Source organism: Micropterus salmoides, unplaced genomic scaffold (assembly GCF_014851395.1).
Source record: "Micropterus salmoides isolate LMB-PRFRI ecotype aquatic unplaced genomic scaffold, ASM1485139v1 Ms_hic_scaffold_13, whole genome shotgun sequence".
Classification (NCBI taxonomy): domain Eukaryota; kingdom Metazoa; phylum Chordata; class Actinopteri; order Centrarchiformes; family Centrarchidae; genus Micropterus; species Micropterus salmoides.
In genome coordinates, this window is record NW_024040374.1 from 11,709,901 (window position 1) to 11,735,430 (window position 25,530).

Below are 25,530 nucleotides of genomic sequence, written 5' to 3' on the forward strand. Positions count from 1 at the left end.
TTGCACCATATTACAGAACATACTTGTTAAAAAAGTTCATGTCTGTTACATCTTTGCTTTGTACATTTGATATATTTGTTTGTGTTCACCTCACTGATTTTAAATATTTAGGTACATCATCCTATCATGCACACTCAAGGGCTTTATGGTGGTAAGTGAAATTTATTTAATTTTGTGTTGCTGTTAAAGCCTTGCATTTTGGGACTTAGAAGTACATTTACAAAAATAACTGAGTTATTTAGAGTTTTAGTTATAGATAGATAGATATTGAAATATAAACTATGTCTTGGCTTTACTCCAACAAACAAGCCTTTATCAGGAACATCAAATGTACATGTTTTTTAGTGTTAGTGCTTATATGTCAAAACCTATAAATTAATTTTGAAGTGTCCTCGACTGAGGATTTACATGTGCCGGGGGGGGGGGGGCTTAAACACTTAATTTCCTGCAGACATTTTCTGCACAGATTTATGGTGGAAATGTGTTTAAATGGAAACAACAAAAAAAATCTGCTGGCATGTGACAATTTATAAATATAAAAATATAACAGAATACAATGGGGTAATCAGCTGCATTTTTTGGATGATGCAAATTTGTTTCTTCTATATTTAAATTGTATTGCAATCGACAGACAGGGAGACAGCTTCACACAACATGCTGGAAACTTAGGTAAACTCCCACTGAAACGTTACAGTTATATTTTTATCAGCTTGAGGTTGAACTAATCCATGCTGGTTACAGGATAACATTACAGTGACTGCATGTAGCCACGTGCTACATCTCCGTTAGCTCGCCTGTCTGCTTTTTAGTAACTAACTTTACTGTCTGTGTATCTTTTTACCGATGCTCAGCAATGTGAGCACAGCTGATTTACATGTCTTGGCTGATAACGAAGCGGTTAGTGAGCTAGACTCAATATTATTATGAGATTGTTGTTACACTTTATAACAGTTAGACCGCAGAAAGTAACTTTACTGTAACATTAGAGGGGCTTCCCTCTGTGTTGTTGTTGCTTTTTTGTTGCAGTAGCCTAACGTTATTGTATATTATGTAGGTTATGTTAGTTACAGCAGCTGAGACAGTTTTTGAAGCTGTGTTCCTTGAGTATTGGTAAAACGATAGTGAATTACAATTGAACGTTACGAAGCAAACAGTAGCAGGTCTGAGCTAATTAGCATTAGCTGGCTGCCCTGCCTTGCATTATTATAGGCTAGCATAAACAAATCGCTCCACATTCAACTCCGTGGACAGGAACATCAAGTTCACATGAGAAGGTGTCCACAAGGTGGCCTTCCTAGACTGTGTTGTACACATTGAAGAAAACAGGAGCCTGCAAATTGGGGTGTACAGGAAACCAACACACACAGACCAATAATTATTTTTCAATTCCCACCACCCACTGGAGCCTAAGCTAGGGGTCATCAGAACCTTGCACCACAGAGCTGACAACATACAAACAAGTGCCAAAGCCAGAGAGAAGGAACAGAACCACCTAAATGGGGCACTTACAGCCTGTGGATACCCACAAGATCCAGGAAGAACGACACTACAGAGGATGAGGAAAAGAAGGTTAAACGCAACAATGTTTTGATTCCATATGTGTCTGGAGTATCAGAGAAACTCAGGAGGATTTTCAACAAACACCACATTCGTTCTTAGAATATTTCATAAACTTTCTAACAAAGCACTTGCTCTAAAAACAGGCCTTTTCAGTGGTAGGGTCAGAGGCTGTGCTGCCAGTGATAGACCACAAGACATTTGATATTTAGACTGCTTTTTCATTTTCTCTTGATTAGCGTTTAAAGAGGAGTTGTTACCCTTTGTTTGTTGCTCTGAGTCAACTTTAAAATTGCTGCAATATTTTGTGTTTGATGCTTTGAATCTTTTTTGACAACTTATACAACTTTTGACAACTTATACAATATTTACATGTTGATTTGTATTTTTTTCCTCAGGGAAAAGGGTTGATATATTTTCTTTTCACTTTGTAAATCCATTGTAAAGTAAAATACTCTTAGCACTGTGAAATGGTGTATGCAGGGTTACAGGGTGACAGTTCACAATATTATATATTTGCAGTTTATTCTGGATTTAGAAATGTTTTTGCTTTTGTTAATCCTGTGTGAAGAAACCTTTTAAGTATCCATATGTTCCTGTTGGTACTTAATACAAGGTTATTATTTGTATTTTGAATCCATTGCACTTCATGCCGATTTTACAGTATTTTTGTTGTAAATAGGGCTGCAACAATATTTAACTGTTTCCCAAAGGTGAAGTCATATTCAGTTTGTCAGGATAGTCAGGCAGGTCAGTAGCAGCAAACTCCTGTTCCACACATCAGCCCAGGTGGTGGCAGTATGCAGTTGGTTTGCCAACTCCTATTAAATGCAAAAGAAGAAGGTCATCAGCAGACTTGAAAAAGCAGATTTATGGCGGGATGTTTACAATAAAACTCCTGGAACTAGTCCCCAATTACCGAGCTCGTTATGAGGTCTCATGAAGTTCATAATCTCCTTGAGGTTCGCTATGTTTGGTTTGTTTACGTTGTGCACGTTGTCTGCCCCCTAGTGGATTCACGTCATTAATGCTCCAGGTACATGCAAAGTATGCAGGCAAGTATGTGAACAATGCCAACGCCGATGCCTATGCATTTTTAAAAAGCAAGTATGTCGGGGGCTTTAGGAGGCTGCTGTTAAGTTCGCTACATTACCATTAGCTACATTAGCTACATAGCGTTAGCTATGTTAGCTAAATGACGTTAGTTAAGTTAGCTAGCCAGCTAGCTAGTTAGCTTTGTTAGCTTCGCACATTGGCCTTATGGCTGATGTGCTAACAGATAGGGTTTATGTGTGTGTCATCGTGTCAAAATGTGGTCCTAGACACACACTCGTACTACCACAGAAGTGGTTTTGAGTACTCTAATGGGAGTTTATATATCTGTCTGTCAGATTATGACAGCGTGATAGCGTCACAACTGTGCATGCAGTCAAAGCAGTGGGGTAGGAAATAGTGAAAGGGCCATTGGCCTCCCAACTTTACGCCCTTGGCACACATTCGTTTTAATCTACACATAATTAACCAGAAAAAGGTGGAGAGGCTTGGCAATATGTCTGATATAATGTTGTAATTGTGTCTCTGAAAAAAGCTGCAAAGGCATTACATTTAAGTAATGACAAAACAAGTTAAGCAGTTGCAAACTGTTAAAAATAAAACAATTGTTAATTCAGATCAAATCTGAGCGATAGGTCTGCCTGCCGAGTTTTCTCCTACAATAGATTGAAATTGAAAAGATTTTCCTTTGAGGTGCTCCTGTAATTTTATTTTTGTTGTCTTCCTGCAGTTTATTTCAAGTGAAGTTGTATATGCATTTTTCCTCTGGGCTTCTGGTTTGTCTTTGACTTTTCTTATTTTATAACTGAAAACTATTAAGCTATGAATCTATTAATCTGCAGTTTAGCATGATTTGACCAAGCTGGAGCATAGGCTGCTGACATCCATATATGTGCACCTCATCCATCTCTTTCAAGCTCTTGCAATTAGCGGTGAAGGATTTGTGATTTCCAGTATTAGCTGAGAGGTCTGGGGGTCTGTGTGTGTGTGTGTGTGTGTGTGTGTGTGTCTGTCTGTGTGTTTGTATTTCGATTATGTCAGGAACTGTTCATCCAGTTGACTTCAGACATGGCAAGTGTATTGCTGCGGACCCAAGGGAGTGCAGAGTCACGTTTGGTGCCATTTGAACATGTGGATTATGCTGCTCTGCAAGAGCAGGGTACGCTCACGGGGACGGGGATTATATGCTCCAATTTGTACTGAACTGTTGAAACGGTGTTATCGTTCTCACACAGGTTTAATATATGTTAGAAACTAATGTGTACAAACGGAGTCATAAGAGTTTTAACTTTTATGTTAGGTTTTAAGGAAACTCTCAATATCTAGCAGTATCTCCACCATTGTCGTGTTGTTACAGTGTTATTAATGCTGTGTTATTAATGCTGTAGGTCAGGGGTCGGCATATAAATTTGGTATTGGGGCTATTTTTGGCTTTGTCGGCCGCCACAATATTATATTTAGCTGTTACCGTATCTTTAAACACCTCATATTCTGACAATCAACGTGCATTCTTCTTGAGAAAATACAGAGCATGCGCCGTTGCGAAAAAACTCTGTCTGCACGGCCGAACACGCCCCTATTGTGCAAACGCACACAACTTCAATTAAGTTAACACCCGGTTGAACTAACCAACATCTTATTCACCATCATAGTACCGTTTAACACCAGTGTAGGCAGTCAGAGTTTGTCAACCCTGAGTTTGCCTGTTAACCCCGAGTTAACTCTGAGTAGGTTGAATTCCCTTTGTAGTATAGGCCAGTCATCTTGCACTTTGGGAAATTATGATGGCGATTTTCCACTATTTATAGACTAAACAATTATTGATTCATCAAGAAGAGTCAGTAGATCAATAATGAAAACTGTTACTTGCAGCCCTATTGTACAATAAAGACTACTGGTGAACTATGTATTAAGAAGACTATACATATCTTGTATATAGATCATATTTACATACACACAGTAGTCACACATTATTGCTGAATAGTCACTCTCTTATTACCCACTCTTCCCCAACTCCCTTCTGTATCACTATCTCTCCATCATTCATAAGCACACACACAAATGCAAACATATTATGGAAACACACACACTCACACACAAGGATCTTGCACTTCAGACACTAGGATACTTTAATTTTCCAGCAGGGTTCTGCATTCCTCAACTAGACCATCCTTTTTGTTTTTGGTCATGCACAGCAAACTTCCGAGTGCGCAACCTACCTGATCCTCACACCATACACACCTGAGTGGCATTTTTTTAGGGAGGAACCTAAGGGAATGTTCACGGTGTGCACACGCCTCACGCACGCAGCTTTAAAAGAAGGTGTATGGAGGCAGCTGCTAAGGATTGAAGAAGGCTGTCAGCACATTCCCCTTTCACTGAGTGGGAGCACTGGACTGAATGGAGTGCCAGTGGTGAGTCTTTTGAAATGTTAATTCAACTTTCTCGTTTAGAAAAAAAGCAGATTGGTTTTTGGCAACAGGTAATGTTCAGCAGGGATGGATCTACTGAATTACATTTACTCGTTTTTTGTGTAGGCCTACTTTTAAAGTATTTTTTAAAAGTCAATTATTTTACTTTTATTAAAGTATTTTGTTATCTCTATTGCACTTTGCATCTTTGAGGTTACAAATACATAAGTCACATGAAAGAATCATGATCAACTGTGTGAGAATGGAACACAAGGAAGGAGCCAAATCAGCAGCTGCAACAGAGAAGAATCTGCTGATGTCCAGAGAGCTGACGCTGCGGAAAACATGCATGTTCTTAATGTATATATTCACAGTCCGAGTGTCAGGGGGTGTGGGGGTTTGAGAGGTGCAGTCGTAACCAGGCCTGGCATAGCAGTTAGTGAATACTATGCAGTACAAAAAATGATTATGTCATTAAAGAGGCGATTAGGATTAGACCTTTAGGTGGGCTCAGACACTAATCAGAATGTGACCTGATTTCAGTGCTTTGCAAAAGTTTTAACCCCCCTGCAAACAGTATTTATGTATTAATATTTATGACATAAATAAATAGAGGTCAGGGAGAGTTCACATTTGATAACAGTATATTGTAGCAGTCCATATGTTTGCTGATATTTTTAATTTCTTTTTACCATTACGTTTGGCCCAATATCAACAATACTCTGGTTCTTGATTAGAGGATCATTCAGAGCAGGGGGTGGAGACTGACTTCTCAGCAATGATTGAGTACACTTGGGTAATTCCCTCAGGGCCAATCAGAGTGACGACACCCATTCTAGAGGGCATAAGAAGAGGGGCATACCTGCTACGTGTGCAGAACGCTTTTATAAACAAAGTCAGCCTGTAGCACTGGTTGTTGTCTACCTTTGAGAGCGAAGGTGTAATCTGGAAATTAATTCAGAGTGGATATAGGGCCCTTAACACCTAAAGCAAGGCAGCCTCAAGGGCCTCAAGCACCTTTGACCTGAGGCCTGTAGAACCAGTACTGTCACAATATCAATGTACTGCTTAGCAATGCAGGCTTAAAACCTTTTTAGCAAAATTGAGAAAGTTTTTTCAAAATTTTGCCATTTCCATCAACCTTTTCTAGTGCAATACACAAATGCGCATAAAAAAACATTGATGAAAACATGACTGTTGTGGTCTTGACTACCTAGACACTTTCTGACCTGGTTCATTTACTCACCGTCTCTCTCTCTCTCTGTCCTCCCCACGCCTTCTTAGTCCTGCCAACCAAAAGGCAAACATAAAAACCAAACAGCCGACATGCTGTGTTTCCTTGAGCCAGACTAAGGGGCCCTCCTACGTAACCCACTACCATCCTCCCACCTTTATTAAATAGATTATTAGAATCTTAAGATAATGAATATATAGTGAATATCAACATTACACAAATTGTACATTGTACAAAATATAAAATGCAGAAAATAATAAGTGCAGCACCGGACTGTCTGTGGTGTGCACACAACAGACGTACGCTCCGTGTTCAGCACAGACAGGCGGCTGTTGATGACTGCCGCTGCTAATCTTTCACATGATTAATAAAATCAATGCGCTAATAATGTTAATGATTTTCACCCGCACACTGTGGAGCACGGTATTGCTTAGCTTGTGTCTTCTCCTCATTCTTCAAAGCTTCGTGAAAGGCGGCAGAAAGTGACAGTGACGGAAAATCTGAGTGCGAAGTTTCAGTCTGACGGTAAATGTGAAGTGTAGGTCACAGTGTGTGTGCGTGTGTGTGTTTATTAAAGTCTGTCTGTCTGTTTTTCAACTGCTGGAAAAGTGAAGGCGGTTAGCACTAGCTAACATCTCCTTTTCAGACTGCGGTCTGGAAGCTGAGTAGGATGTTTTTTGGCTGCTATTGAGTACACAAATGAATGAAATGCTGTTTCTCAAGGCCCATGGTGCTCAATACAAGATTACAATATCAACTTACAATATACAAACATCTAACTTAACTACACTAGACGAAACCAAAAAATTAACAGATATATTTAGGCGGAGTAATCGTGGTTTGGCTGGAGCATTGTAAGGTGTGTAGTTCAACCCATATCTGAATCTATTCTAATAACAGCAGCAGCAGCAGAGGTCAGTAATAATTCTATGCAACATTAGCTACATTTATATAAGGTAACATTAAATAGCTGCATTTCATTACTACCTACTTAGTTGGATTGTTACAAATACTTTTAAAAGTACCAAGTAGTCACACAGTGAGAAAAATACATCTTTATCCTATTTGATTTACAATTGCAACGTAGCCCTCGTTAGTAATGAGGTGCCTAGAAATTCCCACCCCTAGAGGTGACACATTGCTATATCGAATCGTTGACAGGATCATCGTAATTGAATCGTGAGACCAGTGAAGATGCACACCCCTAATGTTATCTACACTGAACAAAATTATAAACGCAGCACTTTTGTTTTTCCCCCCATTCATCATGAGCTGAACTCAAAGATCAAGGTCAGCATCGGAGCATTGCATGGAGACCAGCATCGGGTGACACAGCGCTGTCAGCTTGCGTAGTGTGTGACCTCCTGTCACCGATCAGTCACGTAGTGTGAACGCCACAATGACTTCAAGACTCCCGTCACAAGACATCAAGTTGTGTAGTGTGAACAGCACGCCCATCGGCCGACACTGAAAGTCGTTTAGTCTACACGAGGCACTAGGCTGGCTACAATAAAAGGCCACTCGAAAATGTGCACATGCATTTTTAGGAGCATGTGAAACATCTCATAATTTGTTGAAGGAGATAAAAACAACTAACCTAATGTGGGGATCAACATAACGACTTGTGTTACAACAGCCATGAGCACTAACAAACCAGTGGTATCAATCATCTTCACAACAGCCCCACAGAGGTTAAATAGCTCAGTTTCCCGACGAGTCAGTCAGAACTGAAGGAATCTTGTATGAGGCATGAAAAGTCTTCGAGTATCTTCAACCAAGTCCAGTTGCCCTTGATTTTAACATTCCCTGGGGCACACAAAGGATAGGTCAGTGCTCTCTTGTCTGTTTTGTGATAGCTGATCATAACTGGTCAGCTTTGTTAGCTTTGCTGCAGGTGTGTTTGTGTGTGTGAACGGGTACCAAGGGGTCTGTACTATGAAGCAAGTTCAACATACCCAGGATATCTTTTTGTTAAATGGCTTCACTAACCCTAACAATCGCGATCAGGATTTGTGGTCACACAAAGCTGGTTATCATCTTGGTAAGTCAACCCATGGTTTCCCAATCTAGCCATGAGCTCGTTGACATAAACAAGGTATATACAGGAATACCTTTTCAACATATTTTAAAACTGCCGCGCCACTTTGAGCTCTAACCAATTAAGTAAGCCACACACCTTTTTAAAAGGAATTTAAATATATTTATAACATTTTTATTGCCTATATGTGATCAGGTTGTAACCTCACCTAAAAATTGAGGCATTCACCAACTTTTTCAGTTGACTATAACAGCTTGTACAGCCCTACTGTTTTCTATGTGAAGGACTGGCCAGATTTCCTGTGAAAATTCATTGTCTTACATAGGCTATGATGTTTTTGTGCGCAAAATCACTGCAAATCATGTGAAACAGTGTGATTTTGTGCTTTTAGTTGGTTTAAACTAGATAATGTTAGCTTGCCTGCAATGATATATGTGATAACTTTCATTGACCACTTGATCAATACAACAGAATTCATAAGCCAGGAGGGAACAAAGGTGAAGAGAATAAATTGAGTAAAGAATAATGTTAGTAGTGTAGGCGGTGTAGCACAGACACAACCTGGAGGAGGTACTAGTATAAATGACTTTATTAGTATAACATTAAATTAAAAGTATATTGTTAATATAATAGTAAACTGTTAGTTAGTGATATTAAAATATTCATAATTACTATATTCAATATAATTTCAATTGTATATAACTTACCACAAGTATAATATTAATTCTAGTAACAGCTGTTTCATTTTGGGGTTGTTTTTTATACATTAAGTTCGACCTTTGGTTTGGTGTAGTACATATAACTTTTTTAAAATCCCGCTCCATTCAGGCTGTGATTGATCTGTTCACAGAAAGTGACATTGACGAGACACTGATTTAGCTAAATAGCCAGCTAACGTTAGCCAAACCCAAATGCTGCTTATATTGTCCCTGTTGTTTACTGTCTTACTGATTCAGCTGCTGGTGGCGCATCTCGCTCTTGTTTTTGAGTAACAGGGCTGTTCAAGTGGCCACAGAGTGTCCGGCCCACAGGTTAATCCCGGTACTCCTGATCGCCACTCCGACTAATGTTTTGAATGATTAGCATTGGGGTTCTGGTGGGGTGGGAGTTTACGGTAAGTTGTACTCGTAAATCATTTTCTGGTTTGCACGGATCTTTTTTTTGGTCGTCCAAGAGTGAAATACTCTCATAGTAGATCAGTCACTATGCACTGCCTGTACTGTACTGTACTGCAGGAAACATGCCACCTTATTGAGACTAACATGCCATTCGTATAGATGTATGGATCTTAAGCTGGCTGCCTCGACAGGGACACTTCTCGACTCCCTCCGCTGCTGGTAGCTCACCTGTGCTGTTTTTGGCCTGGTGGCTGGACTAATACAGTATGTTCACTTGTACTGAGGAGGTTGTTTTTGTAGGCCTGTGGAATCTTGTTTTTAGCATGTGACGTGGTCAAACTGTGGATGAGCTGGCTGAGGGTGAATCCTGGAACCTTACCGTCTCAAAGCTGAAGAAAAGCATCGCTGATTTAAAGTCTGAGCTCAGCCACAACCACAATGTTGCATGATCAACTGGTGCACGCTGGGCCTGGCTAACATGCTCGATGCTTCACTGCTAGACTGCTGTTTTTGACAATCCCTGTCACAGTTGTGACAAAATGTCTGAAAACCTTGGAGTGCAGTGGGACAGCCAGGTTGAGTGAACTGGTTGTTTTATGCTTTGAAAATGAATGAGCTGAGAAGTTGAACCTAGAACAGACTGGGCCATTGTAGATACAATTAAAATCAAGACGGGGAGGGGGTATTATTCCAAGAAACTAAGCATTCCCAGATTAAAGTCGTAAAGTGGCAGTTTATTTAATTTCTTTTGCCTATTAATGCTTCTCTATCCTAATAATGCTTTCTGTAGCCTAAAAATGCTTGTAGCACCTGCTGTGGTGACTAACACTCTTTTTGTTAGTTTATCTTTGTCATCTTTTCTGGTTAATTCTAGTAAAGGTAAAGGTGCTTTGTATTTTTAATAATCACCTGTATGCACAAGCTGCAAAACATATAGCCTTTATAGAAAAGGAATATGGTTTGGACTTAAGCCCTCTGTAATGTGATGTCATGTTAATGCACTTGTTTTTTTTTGTAGCCTGGAAAATAATACTCTAGACAGTCTTTTTGATCATTACTTTAAATGTTGCCAGGCCACTCATAACTAGACATGCAGCATTTGTTACATGAGCATCTTTCTGGTCAGCCATGGTAAGATGCAGACACTCTAGCACTAGCTTACGTTTAGGTCTTAGTCATTCAGTTATGGCAAGGATTAGATAAAAACTTGGATTAGGGAGATAATGATGGTTGTTAATGTTGGAATGATTGGTTTAAAGAAAGCATTGATTTGACTAATTGCATTGTTTGCACTGATGTTGGTAGAAGACAAAAAACAGAGTCAGGTGCCTTGTATGTCTATCCATTCACTCCAAACTGCTTAAGTCTGCAGAGTTTTAAAAGTTTTTCAGGTATCACCCAGAATAGTTTACATATGCCTTGTGTCTCCATCATTCTTTGTATGGTCAGTAATTGACTTTAATTCACTGACAGATCCACTAAACATCTGGATCCACAACACATCAAGCCAGAAATCTTCAAAGTACAATAATGGAACCGCCGTCTGCCAGTGAACCATCCAGACCAGGTTTCGGCCTAGCTGACTACGCAGTCTTTGCTGGCATGTTGTTTATCTCTATGGCCATCGGACTCTTCCAGGCCTTGAAGAAGCGCCTAATGGACGCCAGTGCTGATGACTTCTTCACAGGGGGTCGGAACATGCCAGCAGTGCCTGTTGGGCTGTCACTCTGTGCCAGTTTTATGTCAGCAGTCCAGGTTCTGGGTGTTCCTTCTGAGGCTTCTCGCTATGGCTTTAAATTCCTTTACATGTGCCTCGGACAAAGCATCAACTCCCTGCTGACAGCTTACCTCTTCCTGCCAGTTTTTTTCCGCCTGGGCATCACCAGCACCAATCAGGTCATAATGAGCTTCCAGTTCAGCTTGATTTATACTTCTGCATCGAATTGACAGGGTAGCCTACGCGTAGCCCCGTACCATACGCCATAGCCTACACTGTAGCCTGACATGCACCTCCTCAAAAATGTAACTACACATCGGGGTGACGCTGACCATAAGAACTGTGATTGGTTTGCTCTGAGCCGACAGGAAGTGCTCTGTGCTTTGAAGTAAATTTAATAGTGGTCAAATGACTCGTTTCACTCGATAACATTGGAAAGTCAGCCGCACGTATATCATTTCACCCCTATTCAAGTTGGTGGAGGGCTAAACCTGAAGTTAGCCTGCCCCACCACCAAAAGTCGACACAGTGGACACTATAGCACTGCCACCAATTAGTGTTTGGCAGTGTAATTGCAGAACGACGCAGACACAGACGCAGAAGCACAAGTATAAATACACAACCACATGCGTAGCTTGCGCCATAGGCTACAGCGTAGACCCGACGCAGAAGTATAAATCACACTTTACTATCCCAGTTAATATATTTTACTTTCATGTATCCTGTTTGCAAAGATCTAAAGATTTCAATTTGTATTATTTAGAAATAATAATAATACATATACAGGTGCATCCCGGAAATTTTTAATATTGTAAAAAAAAGTTTAAAAAATTCTGTAACTTCATTCAAAAAGTAAAACTTTAATATATTCTAGATACATTACAAATAAAAATGAATATTTCAAGCCTTTGTTGGTTTTAAACTTGATGATTACTGCTTATAGCTCATGGAAATCAAAATTTCTTATCTCAAAATATTAGAAAATTAGAATAAAGAATGTATAATACAGAAATGTCGACCTGAGAATAGCCATTATTCTCTGTCTGGCTCAGTACACACAACCACAATCATGGAGAAGACTTCTGACTTGTGTGTTGTACAGAAGACACTCAGTGACACCCTTACCTGGGCTAAGGAGTAAATGAACTGGACCGTTGCTCAGTGGTCCAAAATCCTTTTTTCAGGTTAAAGTAAATTTTGCTTTTCATTTGGAAATCAAGGTTCCAGAGTCTGGAGGATGAGTGGAGAGGCACAGAATCCAAGTTGCATGAAGTCCAGTGTGAAGTTTCTGTATTCCGTGAGGATTTGATGTGCCATGACTGGTGTTGGTCTACATTTTATCTGTCAGAGTCAATGCACCAGACTATCAAAGAAACCTGGGCTTCCATAAAACCTCAGCAATGCCACGCCGCATTGATGCAGTAATTCTTGCAACAGGACCCCCGACCAAGTACTGAGTGCATAAATTTACCTATTTTAAGAACTTTTCAGAAAGTCAGCATTTTTGTATAATATATTCTTTATTCTAATATTTTTAAATATGGATTTTTGATTCCCATGAGCTACAAGCTGTAATCATCAAGATTAAGACAAAAAAGTCCCGAAACATTTCACTTTGTATAATATATCTACAATATATGAACATTTAACTTTTTGACTTAAATTACAGGAAAGAATGAACTTTTTCACGATATTCTAATTGTCTGAGATGCACCTGTATTATAGAGGACTTATTAAAGGAACAAGAACATTCTTAGATGGTTTTTATTAGGATACAGGATATCTGATATTGGTATCGGGTTAACTATACTGGTATCGAAAATCGGCCTGATACTGACACAAACAGCTGGATTGGTTATCTGTGACAAGGGGGCCGATCCATTTAATTTGTCAGCAGTGCGCTGCTAGACCTCCCAACATTTTGCAAGGAGAGCTAACATAGCATGGAGGGAGCTAAAAACAGAGGGTCAGCAGTTTGGAAGTATTTCACACTTGATCAAACCTGATGTTGCCTTACACATAAAATAATAATTCCCAGTCTTTTCCTCTGCATGAAAAAAAACAGCGTATTAATTTTACACTGGAATCAGATCGGTAGTCTGCATCAGAAAGCCCAGGTATCTGTATCAGAATTGAAAAATTTGGACTGGTGTATCCCTAGTTTTTGATGTTAGTGGACTATAAGATAGATACGATTTTGCTTTGAGAGTTTAAACCAACTAACCAAAGTACACTAAACTAACTAACGTAATTAGGCGTAATTAGGTATTAAAATACCTAAGGTAAGAGTAACTCTTTCTAAGCAATCATAGTGTAGGAATAGAGTCGGGATTTCTTTTTCACAATATTGAAATGCACCTGTGGGTCATTAAACGTGATGAATACAAGAGCGGAGGAAGGATGAGGGATGTGTGCAAAGATACTGTGCCGTGTTATAACTCCAGCCGCCTGCCTGTCACAGTATCTGAAGATGAGATTTGGCAGAGGGATGCAGCTGTTGGGGAGTGTCCAGTTTCTCGTGGCGACGGTAAGACAGACATTACAACTTTTCTCATGCAAATATTTGCTTTGGGTCAGACCCAGTTAACTCCTGGCAGGCAGTTATTTTATTTGCACAAACCATGCATGGCCTCTAGACCTTCTTATATCCAGTGTGTCTCCTTGTTTGCTTTCCTTGTTTCCTTTTTCTCAGCTTCTTTATACAGGGATTGTTATCTATGCACCTGCCTTGATCCTCAACGAAGGTAGGACAGATCACCTGATGTCCTTCTGTCTCTATGAACTAATGGGATGTCTTCATTCAGTTGGCATTTTTGTTATAATTCCCACAATTCTTTGATATTTGGTCCGTTACTCACAAATGATATTATACATGTGTATAAGAGCATTTCTAAAACAAGACCTGGCGAGGTTTAGCTGGACCCAGGGGGAAAAAACTGTGTATCATCTGTGTATGGTAACAGATACTTTGTTTGTTCTATAATTTGTTCCTGTTCTTATCAAGGTTAGGCCAAAGTGAAAGAAGAATTAACCATCTTGTGAACATGATGTTTGAAGTTAGGAGACATGAGCTACAGAAGAAGGGGTTGGAGGAATTTTACATTAAGAAATTGAAACACTGAAGAATGAACATCAAATCTCTTTTTTAATGTTTAATAGGATCACATAGTTTGTCCACAAGCAGCAGGGGTATAGAGGTGTATTGTACCTATACACACAAGGGATTTACAGGAGAGCAATACATGCAGATACTGCATGAGATGAAGAGGACAAAAGCCCTGTAGTATGGGAAGACAGAAGTCGATTATGGGTTCAGTTTTACCATGTCATCACATGTTTGCGGTAGTCTTCTTCATTCAAACATGGTACTTTTTTTTCACAATTAATCCTCGCAGCACACAGTGTGCTTTGGTGAGCTGTCATTTATTACTGTTCTTCTGTTACATTTCTGACACACTCAAGTTTGCTGCCTAGGAGTAATCGATGCCATTTACTGATGTTCAAACAGTGTTACGTTTACGAATAAGGTGTTAAAAGGATATTCCATATTAACACATTAACACTTGTTTATTTCAGCTACTGGACTCAACATGTGGGTGTCTCTGTTTTCTACTGGGATCATTTGTACCCTATACACCACACTGGTAAGGAAAATTTATTTTCCGTCAAATCAAACCAGCAAATTGCGTTTAGGGTAGGCACTCTTAGACAAGACTGGTTTATGTTGAGACTCAAATGTGCAGACATACAATTTGACAGTATGACGTCCGTCAGGCAGGAGTCCCATTCTTTTAAAATAGGCTACACATTTGCAAGTGATTATGTCACTCTAGCCAATGAAGATTTAGCTGTGTATATCAACGTTCAAGTTCATTTATTTATCATTATATAACATAACGTGGTACAACGAAATGAAAGTTTGTAGTCCCTTCATGCTACATACATAACAAAACAGATAATTACATTTATATTAGAATAGGTGATTTGTAAATTAAGTAAAATAAAACAATATACGCCTGCACACGACTTCTGATTTTGACAATTTATGGGACTCTCCAAATTAATACAACAAGCACGCCCACTTCGCCTGTTCAGAACTGCTAAACACTGTTGTCTTGATAAGTGTTCAGACGACACATGATACGAACAATTTTGTTACTGTTTGCCCTTAAATTGTTTTTTTGGAAAAGTCTCAGATGTTGTGGTGTGTTTCCCTGTCTGTCTCTTCCATCATCTGTGTGTAACAGGGTGGCATGAAAGCTGTGATCTGGACTGATGTGTTCCAGATTTTCGTCATGTTATTGGGCTTTGTGGCCATTTTCATCCACGGCACAATTATGGTTGGTGGTCCTGCGCTGGTACTGGAGATCGCCAATAATGGATCACGGATTAATTTTAATCAGTAAAAAAACACAGTTTTTTCCCTCCCATTTAAACACATTAATATCTGGTTGACTCCGCAGTACTGTGTGTGCCCAATCTTATCATCGTCCTACTACAGGTCCTTCGTAGTAGTATCAACTACCTTTTTATGATTAAAAACCTCCATTTCAGATTATTTCAGGCTGTTAGTTAATGGAAAATACTACTGGTTACTACTGGTATTGTTCATGTACTCTTTTTTTTACAATAACTACACACAGATGAGCACAAACGTTCATTCTTAGAAACAGAAGTTTGACAAAAGAAATCTTAACTCAAGGTTCACTAACCGGCTTTTTATGCTTTCAAACACATCCTTGGTTTTGGTTTGGTTAACTTTTGCTCAGTTGTCATCACAGGACCTAAGTATGGAACTTCAGTCATGTGATATCAGGTGGATATATGTATAGGGAGAAATTGTAACCCCTGTCTGTTTTCTAGGATGGTCTTTGCATCTATGAAATTATGTCCAATGCTCTGGAAAAAGCTAGTTTGTGGACCTGGCATTATGATTTTTTTGTCGAACAATACATAGAGTTTATGTAATTTTTAGCAAGGATATCGCCACATTTAAATGTATGTATGAATGTCCCATGCAAAATAGAAACTATCAACAATATCTTTATGTTAACTAGAGGCTGAAATTGATTCGGGATCCCTGTGGGATTGGACTCGTTGGAATCATAGCTCAGTTTTTATATTTAAAATGCGGCTCTTATATGAATAAATACTATTTCCTTTTTTAAATCAGGAATGAGATGGGACAGGACTCATTCTTCCGGGGTAGAGACAGGACATCGTTTCTTTTTTACTCGATGGGGATGGGGAATATTTTTGCAGCAGTGGGATGCTACTAGAGTAAAAATCCACTACCGTGTCACCCTCTAATGTAAACTCCAGGTGTTATAATGGCAAGAGGCTCTAAAGAATGGATTCTCCCGATTTGTTTGAAATTGTTTTTTTCAATTCCCCCCCCCCCCAGTTTTGACTTTGACCCTCGGCGGCGCTATTCATTCTGGAGCCTATCTGTCGGGGGTGCACTTGTTTGGCTGTCCATGTACGGGGTGAACCAAGCTCAAGTCCAGCGCTACATCTCCTGCAGAACAGAAAGAGAGGCCCAGTGGTGAGTGGAGAGTTTTTTGGTATAAATACAAAGTTCTAGCACTTGAAGATGTACTATCTCAGGAGAATAGAACACCAATTTGAAAGCCTTCATGAATTGAATTTGGGTTGAGTTTATAGATTGTAGAAAAATAACTGATTCTCTCTTTCAAGAGTAATGAAATATTTTTGTCTGGACATCGGGGCACTCATACAACTGCAGAAACTGAAATATCTCAACAACTATTGGATGGGTTGCCTTGAAAGTTTGTATAGATATTCATAGTCCCCAGAGTATGAAATCAACAGACTTTTGATCCCCTGACTTTTACTCTAGTGCCACCATGAGGATAACATTTGTAGTTTTAAGTCAATTCTGACTTAAAATAAAAAAATACACATCGGCCTCAACTTTACTTTGTGCTATGGCTGTTCTCCTGTGAGTTGTAACTCATACAGGAATAGTGCTATAAGGCTATGACAGCTGCTGTAGAGGAGGATTTGATGTCATGGTGCTTACAGAAAGAGGCTCTCAAGAATGGATTCTCTGATTTATTTGATGTTGTTTTTTCAATGTTTTCCCCCAGTTTTGACTTTGACCCTCCGAGCAGCTAAAAGCCATAGTGGGACACTGCAGTATAAACATAGTTTTAGTTTAATCTTCTGGTCTGGCAGATACTGGACTAAACAACAAACATTAAATGGTGACACATATCTAGACAACACCAGTATCCCTTACAGTAACAGTAAGAAAGACATTCTTTTCCTTACCAATGTGTTTAGACAGAAGGTGCGATGTTTAAAAGCCAATATTTAAGGGCAGAGTTATTTGGGTATTCACATATCACATGTTTGTTTTAGGTTGACATTTTTGTTTTCGCAAGGAGAAATGTAATAGTTTTGTTCCTTGTTGGGTAGATCAGACAAAGGTTATATTCAGTAGCCCTTTTATATTGTCAGGCATTGTTGCTCTGCAATGACTAATCAGAAATTTTATTTTCAGTATCTTTCCTGTATTCTCCTGTAAGATTTTTTTTCTGCTGACTTATGAGGAAGGAAGTGGTTGGAGTAAATGTGAATATTTTGAAAATATTTAAGCATTGACAGAATAAAAAAGTGGACATAGGTTTTGTTTTAATTGCATTAAAAAAGATACACACAAAGATAAATAGCCCTTAAGGTTTCAAATCTGAAGTTGAATTTTGTCCTTACCTGGTAATTGATATTAATAGTGGAAATGCGGAGAGCCAGCAGCAAACCTGGGTCACTATAATGATGTTTGCTTTTGATTGCAGGGCGCTGTTTGTGAACCAAGTGGGTCTGTGCTTCATTGTGGGCAGTGCAGCAACCTGTGGCATTGTCATGTTCGCTTATTACAGCAACTGTGATCCACTGAAGTCTGGGAAAATTTCTGCCCCTGATCTGGTACTGAAGACCCTGCAGAAAAAAGATAATTGTTACTGTTATTGGTATTGTAGTGCAGATAAGTTATGTTTTTACTGGACTTCACTCTCAGGGTTGTTAATCCACTCACATGTGTTCCATTGTCCAGAATGCAACATTTATTCAATGAAGAACAACTGAGAATAATTAATAAACTTTTCTAACACACATATATTAACTTTCCCACTATTTCCCCCACCCCCACCTCTCATCTGATGAAGTATATGGCATACTTTGTGTTGGACATATTCAAAGGTTACCCTGGCTTTCCAGGTCTTTTCCTTGCCTGTGCATACAGCGGGACCCTGAGGTATTTCACTCTTGGTTTCTCTAAACCTAACTAAACTTATATCATGTTTTCCCCTAACATTACAGAGAACCAATGGTGGAAAGTAACTACGTACATTTACTCAAATACTGTACTTAAGCATAATTTTAAAGTACTTTTATTTTATACTTCTACTCAATACATTTCAGAGGGACTACAGAGCTATTATTACTAGTTATTTTTTAGATTAAGATTAAACCTTGTTGGCCTTGTAACCTCTTACAGTAAAAGCAGTTTGTGGTTGGGGCCCCTTGTCACATGATCATGATCATGATCACGAACCTCTCAGATGGTTTTATTTAAATAGCTGGTTGAGGTTCAGAGAGGGAAACATTTCCATTATTTCACATAAAAGCATAGATTAGATTAAAATTTTAAATATTAATACAAATGTATGTACAGAACATGTTCTTTCTTCTTTCCTCCCCCTTTTTATCATCTCAGATTTATCCTGTGACCCTTTCTTCCACCACTGTAGGGAACTAATTCTAGCCCATTAATGCCACAATGTGTAGAGTTTGAAAATGTCCAATTTTGGCGGCCTCTAGTGGTACTACCAAATATATTGCGGTACACACCTCTGCTATGTCTTACTACTGTCTATATTTGGTACAGGATCATAACAAAGTTCATAAATATATTTTCTTTAGAACTTTTAACGTAATACTTTGAATTTTCAAGATAGTAATCAACCTTATTTAAATATATTGGGGCAATCTGCCTTCCTTGTTGGCTGTGATGGTCACTAATTGAAGCAAAAAGAAAAATATTAATAGTGTGTAAACATGGCCAGTAAGCTGCTGAGGTGGGGTTACATGTCTTTTTCACAGCACAGCCTCCACAAGTATCAATGCAATGGCTGCAGTAACGATGGAGGATCTGCTGCGACCTCATTTGCTCCACATGCCCCAGAAGAAATTGATCCTCATTTCCAAAGGACTGTGTAGGTTGCTTCTCACTAAATATATCCACTTAATTGAATTGTTTTGCTCTTGTATGTAGTCTTAACACCAATGTGTTTTAAAATCGGAAGGTAATGATATGACAGAAAACTGCCACTTGATTTCGACCAGTCCAGACGGTTTGGAGTGCAAATCATATTTCAATTAATTTCATCATGTTTCATTTTTCAGATCAACTCAATAGTAGATGATACCACTTCCTGTTACATTTTGGAACCAAGTTGAATGCATTGTTCACAATTCATTATTTTAGTATTTATTTTATTTTTTTCCCTAAGCGCTCCTATACGGAGTTAGTTGTATCACTGTGGCTGCTCTCTCCTCCTTCCTGGATTGGGGAGTTCTTCAGGTATAATACCTAAATATTACTATATATCATGAGATTTAATAATTTGTGCAACTCCAGGTTATTGTAAAATGTTGCTTTAAAAGAGCTTTAAATGGAACACAACCTGCAAGTAGATTATGAAATGGTCAATTATCAACAACAAAAAAAAGTTTAATAGTTATTTGTTAGCAATAACAATTAAACAAGCCTGATACAAACCATAGTGATTACTATTTAAAAGTGTTTTGTTTGTTTTTTTTTACATTTATTTTACTTTATTTATTAAAACTGTAATAAATGAATAGGAATTTGATGACTTCATAAGATTTACGGTAATAAAGTCTCAGTGGGGTGTGTGGTTGCTTTTCCAGAACTGCCTTTGTCTTCTCTATTCAGGGATCGTTCACCGTCATGGGTGTGGTCAGTGGTCCATTGCTGGGGGTATTTATTTTGGGGATGTTTGTCCCAGCAACAAACAAAATGGTGAGTGGCTGGATTTGTCCTGTGGTGTACACTGTAGCTCGTTTGTTGATTGTCTTATTCAGAAAAAACTTTTTTCACAATGGACATTCCTTAGATCCTTAAGGTAAAAGGCAGTATTTTATGGTTTCCTTATTCTCTCATGTTTTTTCGCATGATATAACACAAAATGTGTAGAAAGAATTTTGTGGGGAAAACAAAACATTGTTGGATTGGATTAGTCATATTTTCTACAGATACAAAGTAAAATTGTGGAGTTCTGGATATTTCTTTCATAGCTTCAGCTGTAAATCAAACTTAAGAAGATGCCAGCTCTCCTCTACCACTCTGTCGCCTTCTTAATATTGATGTAGCTGTAGCTTTTGTGAAAAAGTAAATAGCTACCAACACTGATTTTGTCCCAATATTGGAAACAAACCAGGACTCCTTAAGAAAAAGGAATGTACCTCTGATTAGAGCATTTGTTTAAAAGCATTCAAGTAAATTCCCAATACTGTTTTATTATGAACACTTTGCGTAAGAAGGCCAAGCAGTGCTTCTATCTTTTGAGGAAGGTCAGTACTTTCCATATTAGTCATAATATCCATTGTTGAATCTGTATTTACTATAATATCGCTTTCTGATTTAAGCGTCACTGTCTAAAACCAAACAAAACCATTTAAACTCATTAACTTCACACCTCTTTGAGACAACTTTCATTGTTAGGGCAGTCAACATGAATGTTAAACACACATGAACAACCCCAACTCCTCGCCACCTTTTACCCTCGCAGATTAGTATTGTCCTGTTAACCACACAGTTTTTCAGGAAATAAGAACTCTTTTGTCCTCAGCAGTCTGTGTTATCAACAGCAAGAAAAGTTAAAGGAAATGAAAAGGAACTGCCTTCACTGACTGTTAGTGATTTATACAATTTTGTGTTGGGTGTTTCATGTTTGTATTTTTGAAAGAAAGTCAATCATTAGATAAGAAGATGTGTAATTTTAAAAAAGAAAAATTGCTACAGAACTCTTTTTCAATATTTTACATAAACATTTGTTTGCAGCGCTTTCACAGCTAATAATTTTTGGAGCCCTGGCACACAAAGCTACTACAAGGAACTCAAAGCCAACTCAAACTCAAAGCACCAACAAAGATCAACTCATGTGTCAAGTCCCATTTGCCTCAAATTGCCTCTAATGTTCTGTTAAAAGTTGTACTTGGTGTTTCAGGGGGCGTTCTCAGGAATATTTGTGGGCTTCTGTGTCTCTCTGTGGCTGGCTGTTGGTTCAACTCTTTACCCGCCCAGTGAGGAGACCATGGGTGTCCTGCCTAGCTACACAGGCGAGTGTGGACCCAGCAACATCACCCTGAACAGCAGCCCTAACCAGGACCAACACTCCATCTCCACCCCGCTTCACCCCGATAACCAGGGGTCAGTGAGTTCAACAAGGCCTGCAACGAAATACAACAGTTTTTCTCCCCATGTGGTTTACATTGGTAAAAGATAGAGATCAGAATCAATAATCACAATGTATCTTTACTAAAACTAATATACTTAAGGTGAGATAAGATGAATGAATAGCTGAGTAATGGGGTATTTAATATGGTGAAGTGTATTATAGCACAGAGTAGTATGACATTTAGCCTGGATTTTGTAACTGATGTACAGTATCTCACAAAAGTGAGTACACCCCTCACATTTTTGTAAATATTTGATTATATCTTTTCATGTGAAAACACTGACGAAATAACACTTTGCTACAATGTAAAGTAGTGAGTGTACAGCTTGTATAACAGTGTAAATTTGCTATCCCCTCAAAATAACACATCACACAGCCATTAATGTCTAAACCGCTAGCAACAAAAGTGAGTTCACCCCTAAATAAAAACCCTCTTGGGCATGGAGTTCACCAGAGCTAAGACAGGTTGCTACTGTAGTCCTCTTCCACTCTTCCATGACGACATCACGGAGCTGGTGGATGTTAGAGACCTTGCGCTTTGAGGATGCCCCACAGATGCTCAATAGGGTTTAGGTCTGTAGACTTGCTTGGGCAGTCCATCACCTTAACCCTCAGCTTCTTTAGCAAGGCAGTGATCATCTTGGAGGTATGTTTGGGTTCGTTATCATGTTGGTATACTGCCCAGCGGCCCAGTCACCGAAGGGAGGGGATCATGCTCTGCTTCAGTATGTCACAGTACATGTTGGCATTCATGGTTCCCTCAATGAACTGTAGCTCCCCAGAGGCAGCAGCACTCATGCAGCTCCACACCATGACACTCCCACCACGATGCTTGACTGTAGGCAAGACACACTTGTCTTTGTACCACCTGGTTGCCGCCATACACACTTGACACCATCTGAACCAAATAAGTTTATCTTGGTCTCATGAGACCACAGGACAGTTCCAGAAATACTTGTCCTTAGTCTGCTTGTCTTCAGCAAACTGTTAGTGGGCTTTCTTGTGCCATGCTGAACTTCCAGTGACCAGTATGAGGGAATGTGAGAGCGAAAACACCAAATTTAACATACCTGCTCCCCATTCAAACCTGAGACCTTGTAACATTAACGAGTCACATGACACCGGGAAGGGAGAATGGCTAACTGGGCCCAATTTGGACATTTTCACTTAGGGGTGTCTCACTTTTGTTGCCAGCGGTTTAGACATTAATGGATGTGTGATGTGTTATTTAAGAAGATATACTTTATTATTAATCCGACAATGGGGAACTCAATGTTTTGAGGGGACAGCAAATTTACAGTTATACAAGCTGTACACTCACTGCTTTACATTGTAGCAAAGGGTAATTTATTCAGTGTTGTCACATGAAAAGATATAATCAAATATTTACTAAAATGTGAGGGGTGTACTACTTTGTGAGATACTGTAACTTTATAGAATCATAATGTTTGCTAAAATAAAGTCCTGGCATACAACTAGATGCATGTTACAGCAATAAAAGTGACATTTTCCAAAATTAGGGGCTTGCTGAACTTCTACTCCATATCCTACCTCTACTTCGGTGCCATGGCGACTAGTTCGGTTGTGCTAGTTGGACTGATTGTGAGCTATGCAACAGGTAAGAAGATAAAAAGACTAGAAGACACATTATTCAAGCCAATAAAACTATACTGAGTTGCCAGTATTTTTGAAAATCTAACACCCAATGCAATCCAAGACAATTGCCGTGCAATAAGCACTTTTTATGTTCCATCTTTTATGAGACTATATCAGAAAGACTCTGTTGTCATTTTTGTCTGTTGTTATTTGTGGCAATTAATTGCATTGGAAACTGAACATATTCTGTTGTTTCTTTCTACACACAGGACCAACAAAGAAAAATCATATTAGAGAGGGTTTGTTATGGTGGGATCTGAATAAAAAGCAAGTAGATGTCCCATCCGAGCACAGAGTAAGTACAATATCACAAGCTCATGACTTTGGTACCCTTTGTTTTATTTGTGTAAATCGACCTATAGAGTGTAGAAATGTTAAGAAGTATGAGAACAGGATCAATGGGACGAACCAACATTTTTATGAATACTGGAGAATATCTATGTATTATCTTTGGCTAGCTAACCATTGGACTTATGGGTTCACATTTTCTGTATGAAGCGTTTTTCACCTGAGACTCAGGTGAAAAATGCCATTATATAATAATGTTATATCCACTTCGCAATTGTGCAACACAATGTATACCAACTAAGACACTAACCCCTTTAATTTTGGAACAGATTTGTAATGGCACTACACATATAAATTTGAATGTGTTGTGTGAAATGTGCTGTTGCTTTTAGACTGGAAAAGTATCCAGGGTGTGTCCACAGTGCATGCTGGGATAAACCTATTGTGATTACCACTTAGAGCTTGACATGTTGTTCGTTTCAGTTGGAAGCATACTTATGGTATGAATGTGATGAATGGCAGATAAGAAGAAGCCTTTATCCCCACAACTACAACAGTTTCATAGCTGATCGAACTTACATTCAGGGAGTGTGCACCTGGGTGTTATTGTTCAGTATGTGTGTGTCTAACTTAATGTCCATCACTTTGATTCTTATTGTCTTTTTTTGTAGAAACACAAGGCAACAGATATGGTATCACAGATTGTGCCTTTGAAGGACCTGCATAAAGAAGATGCAAATGAAAAAGAAGAAGAAGAAAAACAAACAGATGTTGGAAATATTAAATCACAACTCAGAGTTGAGGTGTTGGACAAGTAAACATTAAAATCCCAAATAGCACTAATAACAGTGTCATTTCCTCTCTAGTAGTAGTAAGCATATTTAGTACTAGTCTTTATTTATCCTGTTCATTTCAACTCTTAATTCTTCAGATTTACTAGGAACATTTGGGTAAAACAAAAGACCATTTAAAAAAAATCTGTCTGAGTAATGATGGCCTTTATCATTTTGCCATGGAATGTTGTGACTCTTGTGAAATCCACTCAGGTGTTTTATGAACTCCTTTATCGTTGAAAGGCTCTTTCATCAGGACATTCATTCTGGTATGTTCCATATCTGTAACAATGCACACCTGCACTTCAGCTCCTGTTAATGGATATGTGACTGGAAGAATCTGGGTTTCGTCATTCTCCACTCTGTGTTTATGTTGTTACATTATATTACCGTCCATTTAGTTACTCCTATGAATGGTTGGCTTTTTCAATGAATGTACACTCTACCAGTGCTATTGGCAGTTTTGTATTAAAAAAAACACTTTCTCTTTGTTTTTAAGTAGGTTTTATGCACAACTGTTATAACTACAATAAATAAATATATATACACATTAGAGGTTTTTCTGTCTGTGACTATTATGTTTGTGTAAAAGCACCAGTGTACTGAAAATTGTCTATTATCGTTAGGAATGTACAGGGTCATAAATATTTTCCTGTGTGCGGGTCATGTTGGCTTTGGCTCATCAAGATAAAGTACTGGTTCAGGTTCATTACCAGTGGGTGAGGATCCAGTTTTATGAATGTGTATGTGTGAATGTGTACAATAGCTTCAGTGTTGCATCTGCGTCATTCACATCCCAGTGAGGTAGCTTTACTGTTTTTTTATTGTAAATATGGTACCTTACAGATTTTAACTAGCCTACTAAATGATAGGAACGAAAACACATACTGTGGTCGGTCAAACTGAGAATAGTGTTGCAAACATAGGTGAAGAGTAACAGGTCATTTTACTACAAATATGTGCTTGAGTATGTTATCAAACTAGTATTTAACTTAAATATGTACTTAATTTTTATTGTTTTTTTTGTATTTTTCCCTTTCTACATGGTGAGAATTCTTTGATGCTCAGGTATTTGGAGAGCATCTGATGAGTGGTATAGTTTTAAGCAACTTAACTTGAA

The 25,530-nt window shown here is 38.7% G+C and overlaps 1 protein-coding gene across 3 annotated transcripts; it reads left to right on the forward strand.

Moving 5' to 3' along the window:
• The first annotated feature begins 5,005 nt into the window (after nucleotides 1–5,005).
• Nucleotides 5,006–24,963, forward strand: slc5a5 (solute carrier family 5 member 5). Of its 3 annotated transcripts, none has more exons than XM_038715584.1 (16): nucleotides 5,006–5,024; nucleotides 10,885–11,307; nucleotides 13,590–13,655; nucleotides 13,821–13,872; nucleotides 14,705–14,772; nucleotides 15,376–15,530; nucleotides 16,533–16,673; nucleotides 17,947–18,076; nucleotides 18,316–18,404; nucleotides 19,253–19,365; nucleotides 19,663–19,733; nucleotides 20,109–20,195; nucleotides 21,403–21,605; nucleotides 23,154–23,251; nucleotides 23,499–23,584; nucleotides 24,249–24,963. In XM_038715584.1, the coding sequence occupies exons 2-16, from the start codon at nucleotides 10,942–10,944 to the stop codon at nucleotides 24,393–24,395; spliced, it is 1,872 nt and encodes a 623-aa protein (XP_038571512.1). In that variant the 5' UTR covers nucleotides 5,006–5,024; nucleotides 10,885–10,941; the 3' UTR covers nucleotides 24,396–24,963. The 3 variants fall into 3 exon arrangements, with proteins under 3 accessions (XP_038571512.1, XP_038571510.1, XP_038571511.1); XM_038715582.1 differs by lacking the exon at nucleotides 5,006–5,024 and adding an exon at nucleotides 9,260–9,407; XM_038715583.1 differs by lacking the exon at nucleotides 5,006–5,024 and adding an exon at nucleotides 9,766–9,986.
• The last annotated feature ends 567 nt before the right edge of the window (nucleotides 24,964–25,530 follow it).